Source organism: Mizuhopecten yessoensis, unplaced genomic scaffold (genome assembly GCF_002113885.1).
Source record: "Mizuhopecten yessoensis strain PY_sf001 unplaced genomic scaffold, ASM211388v2 scaffold6971, whole genome shotgun sequence".
NCBI lineage: Eukaryota > Metazoa > Mollusca > Bivalvia > Pectinida > Pectinidae > Mizuhopecten > Mizuhopecten yessoensis.
In genome coordinates this window covers 131,170-144,895 of record NW_018406816.1, presented here as the reverse complement: position 1 = coordinate 144,895, position 13,726 = coordinate 131,170, and the positions used below count along the sequence as shown (strand labels likewise).

Genomic DNA, 13,726 nt, shown 5'->3' with positions numbered 1-13,726 from the left:
TTAATTCTAGTGTAATTTTCGACACAACATTTTTATGCTCATATGTTAAAAAAAGGTTGGAAATTGGAACTTGTTTGAGGTATGAAAACTTGTTGGCGCTGGCATGATTGTATCGCTCTAGTAAATGTCATGCTGTGCTTTTTGTTGTACCTGGCAAGTTACCAACACATCTATTGTTGATGAAGATATACGTTTACAGTAACACTTTGTAATGCAGTCACTTTCTCGTCCTATAGATAACATATCTACATTTGTCTGTGGGATTGATAGACTACTCGGAAAAGTGTATCTCATAGGGTGACAGCAGTTAAAAAAATAGAAAAATAGGATACTTATAATTATCAATTAAGGCTGTATGTTGCATTACAATTTATATCTGTGTCATTTTCTGTAAGAGTTGTTTCCCTTAAAAAAAATAGCAGTGTACATCCATTTTAATAGTTAACACATGCTAACTAACATTTTTATACCTGGTATTTGTGTTAGTCTCGATAAGAAGAATTAAGCAGAACTATAAAACATATTTTTGTGTCGCCTGCGAAAAGCTGGTGACACATAGGTATTGCTTTGTCGGCGTTGGTGGCGGTGTCGTCGTCGTCCAAACAGAGGTTTTTCGTGCGATAACTTGAGTTTCCTTTGGCCGATCAAACTCAAACTTCATGCAGTGCTTCCTTACCAAAAGTGCTTGCTTGGGATTGCTTTTCAGGTCCAAAGGCCAAAGGTCAAGGTCACTGTTACTATAAATAGAAACTTCATTTAAACTGTATACTGGATGGCTTCGATCTACCACTTGACCCACCGTGCATACCTCTGAAATGCCGTCTTACTCCAAATGTTATTGACAACACTAGCTGTTTAACATCATAATCAACAAGTTTATTCATTTATTTATGGGAAACCATCCAACAAATCATATAAATTAAACTTGGAATTGAGACAATGAGTATCCATAGCAAGTTCCTTAAAACTCAGAGTATTCTTCCCAGAATAACAGATCATATAACAAAATGATGCCATCCAAAAACATAATCTATGATTATTGCTTACTTTTAACATTATTTCTTGAAATGAAAAGTGTATCTATTTCTTCGTAATCTCCTAGCTTCCTGCGCAGGCGACACATCCACTTCCGTGGAATTCTTGTTATCTTAAGTCTGTAAATGGTCCCTTATGTTATATACACATGAGCTTTGCTCCTCTGAGGCTTAAAGTGGAGCAAATCAAAAATAAAGTTGGAGGTTCTTAACTAGTTAAGGCTATATCCTCCTTCACAAGAGTTATACCTGCAATCTGCTTCCCTTAAAACTGATAACTTTTGTCTTGACTGTTTAAAAAAACCACAACAACATGTGTTTCATCAAGTAGAGAATGAATTATCAAAAATGGTACACATTAGACCTGTTTCTAAATGTGGAACCTGTAAAATAAAAGTGTCTTTAAGGATGTAATAAATCAATGTAAAAATGAGACCTTTATTTAGAATTGTATGGAATGATTTGCTTCCTCTGTCTGGCCTTTATTTTGATGGCCTGTCAGGGCTATTTTAGGGTTTAATCAGCAGTAGAACTAATATGTTATATTTCTGGGACTCCATAATAAATGGCCAGAAAGCTGTCACTAGATTCAATCCTGTTAATAAAAGCTTTGTCAGGTTGAATTAAGAAAACTGAAAACGATTCTATATACAATTATTTGTAAGATTTTGAGACTGAAAATAAATCAATTATAGTTTGAATTTATGCTCCTTTGTGATAAATTTCAAACATATTATTTGACTCAAATTAAATTAAGAAAACTGACGAATAAATCTTTAATTTGAAAATCACAGCAAGTGTCTTTGTAAAGAAAGATGATTTGGTGTAAGAGATTTTGGGATTTAGTGATGGGTGGGATTGACCGTTGGAGGGAGTGACTGACCCGTGATATGTTGGGGGTGGCGCTGGGATGACATACAGAGGCTAGGCTTGTAAGGGATATGTTTCAGAAGTAGAACCTGACACATTTATAAGAGATATATATGAAGCTGTCTAGTTCTACCAAGACTAGATTCTGACAGATAGGCACACACTGGAAGGAAATCTACACAGGTTACAAACAATGACAGGTTTGTGTCAGTTAGACAGAAGGAAATCAACCAGTGTTGTATATACACTGACTAGTTGTTGGTTGTGATGGACATGATACAAGACCTGCCAAGGCAGAAATCACGATGGTCTTGACTATTTTTTAGAGGGGGGGGGGGGCTTCTGAATGAGCTTGTGATATTTATGCCATGTCAGGATTTGGACTTTCACTGAATGCACCAAGATGGGGGAAAAAGACAGAGGAAGTATTTAGCTGTTGAAGTTTATATATTTTCTTTTTTGTAAACTTTGATTTCAATATATTATTTTTTATACATGCAAATGTACAAGTGTTATGGAGTGCATTACAATTTATTCACTGACTGTTGCATGCTGTGTTAAAAAAAATCTAGTGTTGTAAAAATGTTAATAGAAAATTAAACTGTAGATATTACGATATAGAAATATTACAATGAATGTCTTGCTTTTCATTCCTGAATATGGAAAAGTTAGACATTACCTTGACTTGTTTTACCTAAGAACTGTAGAAGAAATGATATGACCTTTAACTATTTTTAACTTGAACAAAGTAAAAGGTATAAAAATGCCCTTGACCTTTAACTTTCCTAATCTAGAGAAAACAAATATTAAAGCGATATATATAAGCAATCAATTATTTCTGAAATAAGAAAGAAGACATTTTACATTGACCTTGACCATCAACTTTCTAAACTTGACCTTTTGTTATTTCAGGGTCGAAGGACACGTGACCCAGCACGACGGGCCACTGTGGTGACGTATAACCCTGGGAGTGTATCGGGTGAATATGAGGATTCCGACACCATGTCCAACATCGAGGGTCCGGTCACTAACTTCACCAGAGGCGGGTACATGCGGTCAAGTCTACCCATCGTCCGGTCACCCCCAAACACCTATGAACGACCTATGGGTAAGTAGGAAAGGGACTCAGGACATTGTTTTAAGGAGAAATATCAGCACTTGAAAGTTGAAGGCATGATGCCTGTACCACTGTCAAAAGCTAGCACTATGAATTGGAAAAATGCATATTTAACAAACATGAAAAAAACTCAAGTGAATCCTTTCTTAAAAGAAACATGTGCCTTCTGAATGTTTATGAAGTGCAATAAAGATTAAATACACAGAAAAATATCAACAACAGTAAAAACCTGTATTTCATTAAATGTCAATTTATACTTTGATAAATAGGATTATTATAGTGTGTTATGATTACTGAAAGATTATAAATACATTCTGAATCCTTATCTGAAGTGCAAAGCATTGCCAAGGTAAACACAGGTACTTATCATTACGATCAATATTCAAATACATGAGCTATGTATTGAGTTCGTTTAAGTCGGTGTTTAGATGTGTGTGTGTGTACAGTGTTTTGAGTAAACTTTAAGTGGTTTACTTAACCGTGATTTATCTTTGAAGTATATATTTATTTTCCGTGTAAAGTTGATAAGACATATGTAGAGCATGAACCTCATTACAAAATATATACAACAGAAATGTATGACAATGAGTCAGTTGGATGTATTATAATACCGTATTTGCCATAACATGTACCCCACCATTTATAAGTATGACTAGGCTGTTGTTTTTCTTGTTGTCTGATCATCTCTCACCATCATTTAACTCATTCACCCCTGATGACGCATTCGAACTCTTCCAATTCAATGATTGGAATAGTTAATTATGAAATTTCAGGGGTGAATGAGTTATTACAAACTAACTGAAAAAGGTGTGGTAGTTTTTAGAATTTTGTAAGGTTCTACAGTCATTCCTATAAATTGTTAAGTGTAAAGGACATTACAAGTTTAAATACTGTAGTCATGCATGCATATTTGTTACATTCTGAAACCCTCTCCTTACCTTCAGCACAGAAAACCCTGCTGAATATTTCTCTAAATAATCATGGAATTTATCACTTTCTATCTGTTTTATTGTATGACCTGTATACTATTCCACTTTCCCTTCCATACCATGAAACATTATAACCCAAAAAGTTGTAGCAGTTTCCCATCCATACAGATAGATGTTTTGTAGTATATTTTCTCATTTAGACAATTACAAATTGTGGCCATCTTTACATATCTTTTTCTCATCCTTATCTATCAGAAAGAATTAGTGTGTTATGTTCAGATTTCCAATTTCAGATGTCATTAAGACATTCAAAACTCAATAAATTATTTTTGATCGGGTGGTGCGCAGGGGCGACCAGTGTTCAGTTCACTGATGATCAGGTGTGAAAATGTGTCGGTCACCTGCAGGACCATGCGGGTTAACTCTCTGTGTGTACCCTTACTGATTTCCTCCTACATTAAGATCCCTTTTAACCCTTTCACCCCTATGTAACTTTAATAGACTCTACCATGCATTGATCTGGATGAGTCCATTATGGTCTAGAGTGGTGAAAGGGTTAAGTTTCTATCTTGGCAAACACATGAGTGATTTATATATGTCATTAAGACCTGTTTCACAATTATTAGAAATTAAACAATGCTTATCTAGATATATCATACATTTATCAAAAAAATCAAAGTCGGCTGTCTTGACTGGGAGGTCACTGGGATTTTTCTTACCCCTCAATATAAAATGATTAGTATGTGACCATTGTGTCAAAGTTGTGTTAAAATTGTTTTATCAATTAGATTGTGACATATACTTTGTAGTAAATTTTAACTTGAAATAATCTGGAATTGTTTTCTTAGCACCACATGGCAAATCTGATCACTTTGAAATACATTTGATGATTGTGCCAAAAATACCCACAATTTTAATGACACATGTATACATAGATCTTTTCAAGTATAGTACATTTGTATTGTTCCTTTTGTATCAAAAATAATGTTTTTTTTAATTTTTTTTATTTAACATATATATTACCAGATTGATGTTTCTAAAAAAAAAAGCCTGAAGGAAGGAAATTTGCAAATTTTATGATTATATTGTTAGTTGAATTAATTTTCAGGTTTTGTGTTTCTCATTTACCGGGAGGAGACACGGCGTGCTGTGTTACCCAATGAAATCACACACCTCGACACTGTGCGAGCCATGTTTGTTCGTGCATTTCCACAGAAACTGAACCTGGAAATACTCGAGTCACCTCGCAGGAAGATATATGTCCTTGAAGCAAAGAGCTCCATTTATTACCAACTGGAAGACTTACGGTAATTATCTCCCCTTAAAAGAAATGACAGCTGTTGCTATGGCAGCAGGTGCAATTTTCATTCTTTGACTTCAAAATGCAATTGATTGGTTAATAATTGAAAAAAACAGGTTTGACTAATGATATCTTCAATAAAATATCAAATAAATTCTTGATCCATCATGATTCATCACAAATATTTTATGAGATAGATTGGGTTTTTCCGTTTTTTTTTTTTTTTTATCATCAATTTGAACCTCAAGGCCATTGATGATTTTAACAGCTCCATTTGTTGTCCTTAATTAATGGGGTTTTGACGTTTGCATTATTGTGGTGTCCCTAGGAAAACCAGGATTTTATTGTTCGTTGCTGTTCATGCTAGGCTATAAATACCATTTTACAAATTTTACTATTTCTAAGTCAATCTGTTTCAATAATATCTTGATGGTGTACCGATACCTTGGTGTGGCAAGCTCTGATATCATTACCAAACTTAAATCTGTTGCAATAACTTTCTTAATGTCTAAGATATCAGACAGACTTCGACATGACAAATTCTGATGTCATCACGAAGGTTGAATTAAGGAGTGTCAGGAACTGGTTGTCACATATTCTTCATTATATTATTGCCCCATTGAGTAAGAAATTTAACAGAGAAAATAAAAATCATAAAAATGGATCAAATTTCAGAAAGTCTCTGTTTCTCAAGGTGATTCTCAAGGTGATTATTTCTAATTCCAGAACAGATATGATCTTTACTTCCATTTCCGCATAAATCATATGAAGTTGTTATTGTTTATGTCATACAATAAATCATGTTGTCACGGTATGGGGATTAATAAGTTGAAAAACAATCTTAGAAACAAAATGAACTCCTTGCAGAGTTGCATATACTTTTACCTTAAGCTGTCATTGCGCGTAAGGAAATATCATTTTGTAAGACATCCTGTGAAATTGATTCTACAAACTACCGTATTTAACAGCTATTGCCCTTAACCTTGTCTAAACGAAAAAAATTCTATATAATTCAGAAACCTTTATAAATCATATTTTTAGCTCGCGTATTCAGAGAATAGGTGGGCTAATGTAGTCACGCTGGCGTCCCACCTTCTGAGGTTAAACGTTTTGGGCAAGTTTTTTCCAGACAGTGTTGGATCATCACACTCAATACACAGTTGTCTTTTATGAGGTTATAAGCATTTATACCGAGTGTGAGCAGTGTGCTGGACCATATTTTCATATTTTAGGGTTCAAAAACAGCTTAATTAAACTTGGTTGAAGTTTTGGGACTAACTTGAGGTTTATAGAATAGCAAGTCTTCTGTCAATACAATAAGAACACTCCAGGTTAATTCTGTATCCCTTACTGTAAATTCTCCATAATGCCCATTTTGAGTCTTACAAAAAAAAATCAGTATTACAGGTTCAGGATAACCTTGGTTTTTCGATTAACCTTGACCTTTGCCTTCTATATATATTACTTTGACCTTTCAGGGATATCCGAGACCGTTCTGTATTGAAGATCCATGAATGTGACAGTTTTGAACCCCAGAAGATCAAGGAGCCAGCCCCTGAGACCCGGGGCAAACTTGTCCAGCCTCCTGCAGGACAGAGGGGGCAGGGGTTCCCTGGGGAGTCACCAGCTACAGCCATCACAGACCACGTAAATATTCTGTCAAACAGAGATCTCTGTCTTCACAATACATTCCTTGTCGTTCTTTGGTCATTTATCTTCTGAGGAAATAACTTCCAAACTGAAGAAATTGTTTTTTCCTGAAGAAGGGTTTGTTCCTTCATATAGACCTATCACAACAGGTGAAGTGAAAAACACCAACGTATGATGGGAAGGGTTTAGCCATCTTAGCGATCAAATAAAGTTGTTTCAGTGTAATATTTGATGTAGATACTGATCATCTTTTAACACATTCATCACTCAAACTGTGGTATTTCATGTTAATATCAGCATACCTGCCAACGGCTCTACAATGAAATGAGATTATTTTTAAAAAGTTCAAGTTGCAGGTGTAGCAGCCATGCTATAGTCATTTCTGTGTGGCAACTTTTCAAGTCATAAAAGTCAGTTTTATGGCAATTATGAAATTTGCCTTTAAATACACTTGTATGGTTATTTTTAAACATTTTCAATGTTGGGTCAAGTGTGGTTATTTTTAAACATTTTCAATGTTGGGTCAAACAGTGCAAGTGCAGGGGACTGCAATCTGTGTAGGCCTTATGACGTCTGTATACGTATTTGTTAGCAAGTTATGTTACAGACCTCTTTCTGTGTGTAAGTAGTAACATTGTTACACTGGTAGTGACATTCCTGTTACCATGGTTACAGATGTTTAAGGTTAATACTGTTTGTTGTGTTGAGTATACAGTGTGTCGACAAGTGTCAGCGGTCCACCAGTGATCAAATGTTGAATATTTTCTCTGCAAATGTTGGATTTTTTCCCCATGACATTTATATATATATTCATGACACTGAACATTGCGTATGTGTTGCTGATGCTTAAAGCTGGTGCCAAAATGGGTTTAAATCAACAATAGGTGATCACTGGTCAAGGACACCCGCTGGTAGACCATCTGTAGTGACTGGCCGGAATACTCTATAAATATGCTGACATTTCAGGTACGGAAAGCCCAGACGATGCCTCCCAGCATGGCTCATTCCTATCCGTCTTATGTGGAAATGGAGTATGAAAGGCCAAGGTCACAAACACCTGACCCCATACGAATGTCGAAAAGTCAGGGGACATCGTCGGGGACATATGGCCGTGTGATGTACCAGTCCCCAGAACGCCAGCTTTCACTTGAGCGCCCCAACCTGAGACCCATCCCAGAAAACCACCAGATGCAAAATGGCTACATTCCTAACAGTAAGAAGACTTCATATGATGATATGGACGGACGTGGCCAGCCTATATATGTTCATCTCCAGGGCTGTCGGAGTCAGCCCCCACCCGGGGATCCCCTTCGGAGAGCCTTTTCCCCGCCCCCTTCTAGTGCTGTTTCGCAGGAATATGAACATTTTCGAGCACCAGGAGGGCCGGCGCCAGGAGCACCGCCTCAGACATATGTCGCCCATGGGACACGGGCAAGCAACGTGTCTGCGCCACAGAGGGCAACTGGACCAGGCACTGATCCACGTACGTAAACAAACCACAGTAAAGACCCCCACCCCTACTGATAATGTATTTTTGTAAGTTAACAAAAGAACATTAGACTGACAACAAGACAACAATCGGTTACAACACGCTTTCAATTTTTATGTAACCACGATTACAATGAAGTTGTGTCTCTTGTGACCAAATGGAAGTTTCGTTAACAGGATGAAATATTTTCAAGTCACAAGACAGATATTTCATGCCTTTTTCATGAGAAAGTCAAAGCTACAGTATATTGCCCCATTTCTTGAAGTCAGACTGGTTAATTTATTCCCTTTACCTAACTACAATTTGTCATTAATTTTGTAGGACATGCAATGCATAACAATCGGCACTCACTAGCATTCACACCCATGGCTGATAAAACTGTGTCACCTACCAAACCTACAGTCACTAATGGAGTTCCGAGGTCACAGAGTTACAGGGTGGCCCCTGACACAGAGCGCTCAGTGCCGTTACCACAGCGACCTCGGAGTGTGACCCCTCAACCCGTGCCCCCAGATGTAGACTCAAAGTACGACGATTGGTAAAGGGCAAAATAATACATTCTTGATGTTGTACATGAACATTAGAACCTTTTTAATTGAGACCTTTTAATTTTCTAAAAGAATTGTTCTTTTAATTCTCTTTGTATTTTCCATCCATATTATTTATTTCTCATACAAATCTATATTTAAACATTATTGTTTTGGGAGTTTGATTTTGATTTTGAGAATCTTGGTTAACAAGACCCCACTGTACTGAACTGTTTTTGTGGCACACATTAAAAACACTGTTGAAGTCTTAGATAAACAGGAAATCTTTAAATCAACAGAAATGGTTGGTGTATGGATGGGTAACTTTTAATTGATCAGCTGATTGATTGATTCTGAATTATAATGAGGAATTGTCAAAAAAATGAGCAGGGGTGTGCAACTTTACTATCCCAAAACCTAGGTTAGTAAATGCTATGCCAGTTCTGCTAAAAATGTTTAATACTTACTATGAAATTCTTGACGGACGAGTGAAGAAACAGTGAAATATGAAATTGTTTACCCATTAGTAAGGGAGATCACTCTAATAGGAATTGCATTACACAATATGTAAATACCTTCCTGGAAGTCATTGGAAGTATTATATATGATTGACAACTTATATTTTCATGTTCTGAAGTTCAGTTTTGTCTCAGGCACCATCTTGTTTCCATGGTTACAGGTTTCGTATGGACAAGATGGAGGCCCAGATAGCCAACCTTGCGGCCTGGGTACAGACAGCCGTGGTGTCCACCAACTCCAGCCGCGCCAGCAGTGTCAGGAGTGGTGCCAGTACTACACCCTCGGACACAGGGGGCTCACAGCTGGGGAGCATTCCTGGAAGTAAGTTACAGAGGTCATACAAGGTTACTAGGGGTCAACATACATATGTCACTTACGTTAAACTTGTCAGGAAGACAGTGAACATTGACAAAGAATGTTTTTAGAGGTCAGGAGGGGTTACCAGAATCACCTTTAGGGATAAACACACTTATAATATTTGTTTTGAAATTAGTAATAAAAAAATCTTGTAGAGGTCATATCAAGGTCACAAAAGTTATGAGGTCAACCACAGATCTGGATGTCAAATCACTGGGGTCTGGCTTGTATAGCATATAGCTTTTAATTGTTCTGTAAAGTGGCAAGGTCATTCATTATAATAAGACACCATGATATTTCAAGGTCACACAAGATATGTGGGTTATTGGTCAAGTTTCATTGTTATATTTTTGAGAATATATCACACAAGTGCAAATCATATATGTATGGAAAATGATTTAAAAAGTTATCATACTTCATTCTTTGAATTTTATTTCTTCTTTAATATCTTCCTAAATCCCTTCCATTGTGCACCGTTTGATTACACAAATAATCTGCTATTTCATTTAAATTTGTTGCTTAATTGGAAGTAGAGAATCTTTGCTAAATGCAAATCATCCATTAATTCTGGTAATACTGCGAGTTGGTAGATCATGATTTCATCACAAAACGTGGCATGGAGTTTGTTTAATTAACTCCTAACATAAAACTATTTGGAGCATGAGGTTAATATCGAAAGCAACTAACCTTTTCTCTGCTTCAGTAATAAAGCAGTGTCTTAGTTATATTCAAAAATAATCAATGACATCTTTTTAGATTTTTTGATTTCTTATTGTCCAATATTTTATCAATTCCTGTTTTACAATTTTTCACCTACATTTTTTTTCAGACAAAATGTTTGCACTGATGTCTTCTTTATGTCTGTATTATAAGCATGGTCCCTATTGTTTAGTGACTTCAAATTGTGAATACTTCAAGTTTTAAGTTTGTTTGAACTTAAATTAAGATAATGTAACAATATTGGACAAATATTTTACCACTGTGGTCAAATCTAGATAATTTGTAGTTGAAATTGTGAAATGTATTTCTTTTCCAATCTTTTCAGTAGTTTCAGAGTTAATCTGTTATTGGAATTTTATTATTGTTAATTTTTGTGTTTATCTCATCTCAAAGTAAGCCATACTTTGGTAACAAAAATTATCAGCTCAGTTTTCATTGTTATATCCGATATAATAAAATGTTAATTACCTGAAATGTTTCATTTTCATTATTCCCTGGCAGTCTTTTTAGGTCACCTGAGCTTTAGCTCAAGTGACCTATTGCTATCCGTTTTCGTCCGTCGTCGTCCGTCGTCCGTCGTCCGTCGTACGTCGTCCGTCGTCCGTCGTCCGTCGTCCATCGTCCGTTAACATTTTACATTTCAAACTTAAAGTCAAGTTCTGCTGGGCCGATTGAACTGAAAGTTGATAGGAATGATCGCCTCATGGTCCTGACAAAGTGTTGTTATTTTTCGGGTCAATCAGAAATACAATTTGGCTGCCATGGCCGCTATTTTGCTACTAAGTTCTAATAGGCCGATCTCACTTAAAATTGGTCTAGGAATGATCAGCTCATGGTCCTGACAAAGTTAAGTTAACATTATACTATTTTTTACTCAAATTGGTACATATTTCAACAACAAAAATAAATACTATAGACTCAGGTGACCGTTAAGGCCCATGGGCCTCTTGTTTTTATTAATCCTGGCGACTAAAAGGATAGTTCATCTCTGCTTGCTTTACTGGTACCTTTGTACTGTACTACTGCGAGTTTTGGACTTGATAGAGAGATGCTTTTTACAAAAAAATAGCTACCGTACTTTTGTTTTGTGGATAACAAATTTAATTCTTTGCACTTGCATTATTCACTTTTCACAAAATGTGTATTTCGTAGTTTATGTAAAAAATAATGTGATACTTGAATTCAAGATTGATTTTTAATGGCATTTTATACACGTAATATTATGATACATAATGCAAAGAATAATAAACACTAGTTGTTTCGTTTTTGTAAATTATTCATTGTTATTAAGATATATTATAGATCAGTTAAATATAATTCTATAAAAAAAATCTTCTCAAATTTTTATAGAAAATAGAAGCAATGAAAGTTTACCGGAGGAAATATTTCTGTTTATAATGGAAAATAAATTAAAGTGATCTAAGTTTTGATGATGTAATGTGTCGATTCTGTGTCGGGTGTAACAAAAAGACTGTCAATGGATAGAGGTAGTACTCAGTTGTTTCAAACCCAAATAATTAGCTTGGCAGATTTTCGAAAAAAATGAAAAAAAATTAATATGTAGATTTATAAATTAGACTCTGTGTAAGTTGTTCAAAGTGACCAAAAAATGTTTTGAGAATTTTTTTTTCTGAATGTTTGAGTTACTGCTGATTTCATTGTTTAACTCATTCACCCCTGACATTTCATAATTAACTATTCCAACCATTGAATTAAAAGAGTTCAAATGTATCTTCAGTGAATGAATAGATGAATTAAAACCTAAATATTATTATATAAAGAGATTAAGAAGGGTCTTCTAAATATAAGTATTTTTCTCTGCTAGAAATTAAGCTAATGCAGGTTGAACAACTGAGTGTATATTGCTTTGGATCAGGTTTTCCACACGCATGTGCCTTTTTACTTTTCAGAGGTGGAAGCGGAAGATGCATTAGATATGAAAGGTACATATATCACAGTTTAAAAAACGAGGCACCCTCGCCTTGTTCACATATCACTGTCTGTACTCTATTTCACAAACTGATATCTTGGGATAAAACATATTGCAAATAGTTACAGAAATAATATGTAATGGACACAATTTCATAAATCCTACAGCTTTATGGAGTTCTTCTACAAAATGAAAAATAATAGATTCAAACGTTTCAAAATTTTTAACAAAATATCTTTTCAGCAGTTATCTCCCTTTTGTACAGTTTGGATACAGATTGCTCCTTTTTCTTAAGCTTTTGCTGAACAATAGGCAGTGTTGACAAAATTGTTGCTATTACTTTTTGTCAAAATATTCTTGGTTCGACAAAATGTTGAATTGTGAAAGAAAAAGGACAGACAGCAGTATATTTGCCACAGACAGCAGTATATTTGCCACTGTAAACCCTCATTAGATGCGCTGGATGTATGCTACCTTGCACTTTATATATTTAAAATTTGTATTAGAATTACCTCCCCTTACTTTTTGAAATTATGTGAAAAACAAGTCCTATAACCTTTCGCGAAAGACATTTTGCAGTTTTCTGAGTGTTGATGTGTTTTGTTAAGGAAACGGGTTACAGTTAGGTAGCATATATCCCTAAGTGTTTTCTTTATAATTGCCCTATTTTTCAAACACTTTCGCACAACCGTGAATTACATTGAATGACCTTGACTGACTTCAGATCTAAATATCTGTTTAATTTAATACTTTTGAAGTGAAAATATCAAGGTCATTCACATAAATTCTCCTTTGCATGAACTTTTAAAGAGTCACTGTATTCAATCATCTGAATAAATAATTTTATTTCTTCAGATTTTCGCAGTTTTTCCAATTCCGTGATGGAGTCTATTTTTGCTTACCGAGACTAAACATTACGTGAGAAAATCAATATAATTTTAGTTGGTTGAATACAGTATTATAGTTATCCAGTATATTTTTGTGTGTGTGTTTTTTCTGTTATTTCTCTTGTGTTACCTTGAATCACTTTGCTTACAACAATACCTGGATCAGTAAATGTGACAGACTTTTCATTTGAGATGACATGTAAACCTTGTAATTCTGTATATTTGCACTTATAAGGCTGGAATAATGTACTCGTGTCCAATTTAAGGCCATGGTATATAATTGTTGCCTAGTTTTGTGCTGTCTTGAAACATTTTGAACTGATGTTTTTTGGACATTTTATGATTTACTGGTAATATTATGACAGGCAGAATACTCTTGTAGACTTTTATATATACA

The 13,726-nt window shown here is 35.2% G+C and overlaps 1 protein-coding gene across 10 annotated transcripts in view; it reads left to right on the top strand.

The window, feature by feature from the left end:
- LOC110452905 (sickle tail protein-like) overlaps positions 1 to 13,726 on the top strand; it is a 223,951-nt gene that overhangs the window by 195,987 nt on the left and 14,238 nt on the right. For 8 of the 10 annotated variants that reach the window (XM_021501649.1, XM_021501646.1, XM_021501647.1 and 5 more), the window contains 7 exons: positions 2,817 to 3,012; positions 5,059 to 5,257; positions 6,729 to 6,897; positions 7,867 to 8,383; positions 8,711 to 8,927; positions 9,596 to 9,756; positions 12,423 to 12,455. In XM_021501649.1, the coding sequence (XP_021357324.1) occupies positions 2,817 to 3,012; positions 5,059 to 5,257; positions 6,729 to 6,897; positions 7,867 to 8,383; positions 8,711 to 8,927; positions 9,596 to 9,756; positions 12,423 to 12,455 (1,492 nt within the window). The remainder of the gene's footprint in view (positions 1 to 2,816; positions 3,013 to 5,058; positions 5,258 to 6,728; positions 6,898 to 7,866; positions 8,384 to 8,710; positions 8,928 to 9,595; positions 9,757 to 12,422; positions 12,456 to 13,726) is intronic. The other 2 variants (XM_021501642.1, XM_021501644.1) reach the window with 2 other exon arrangements.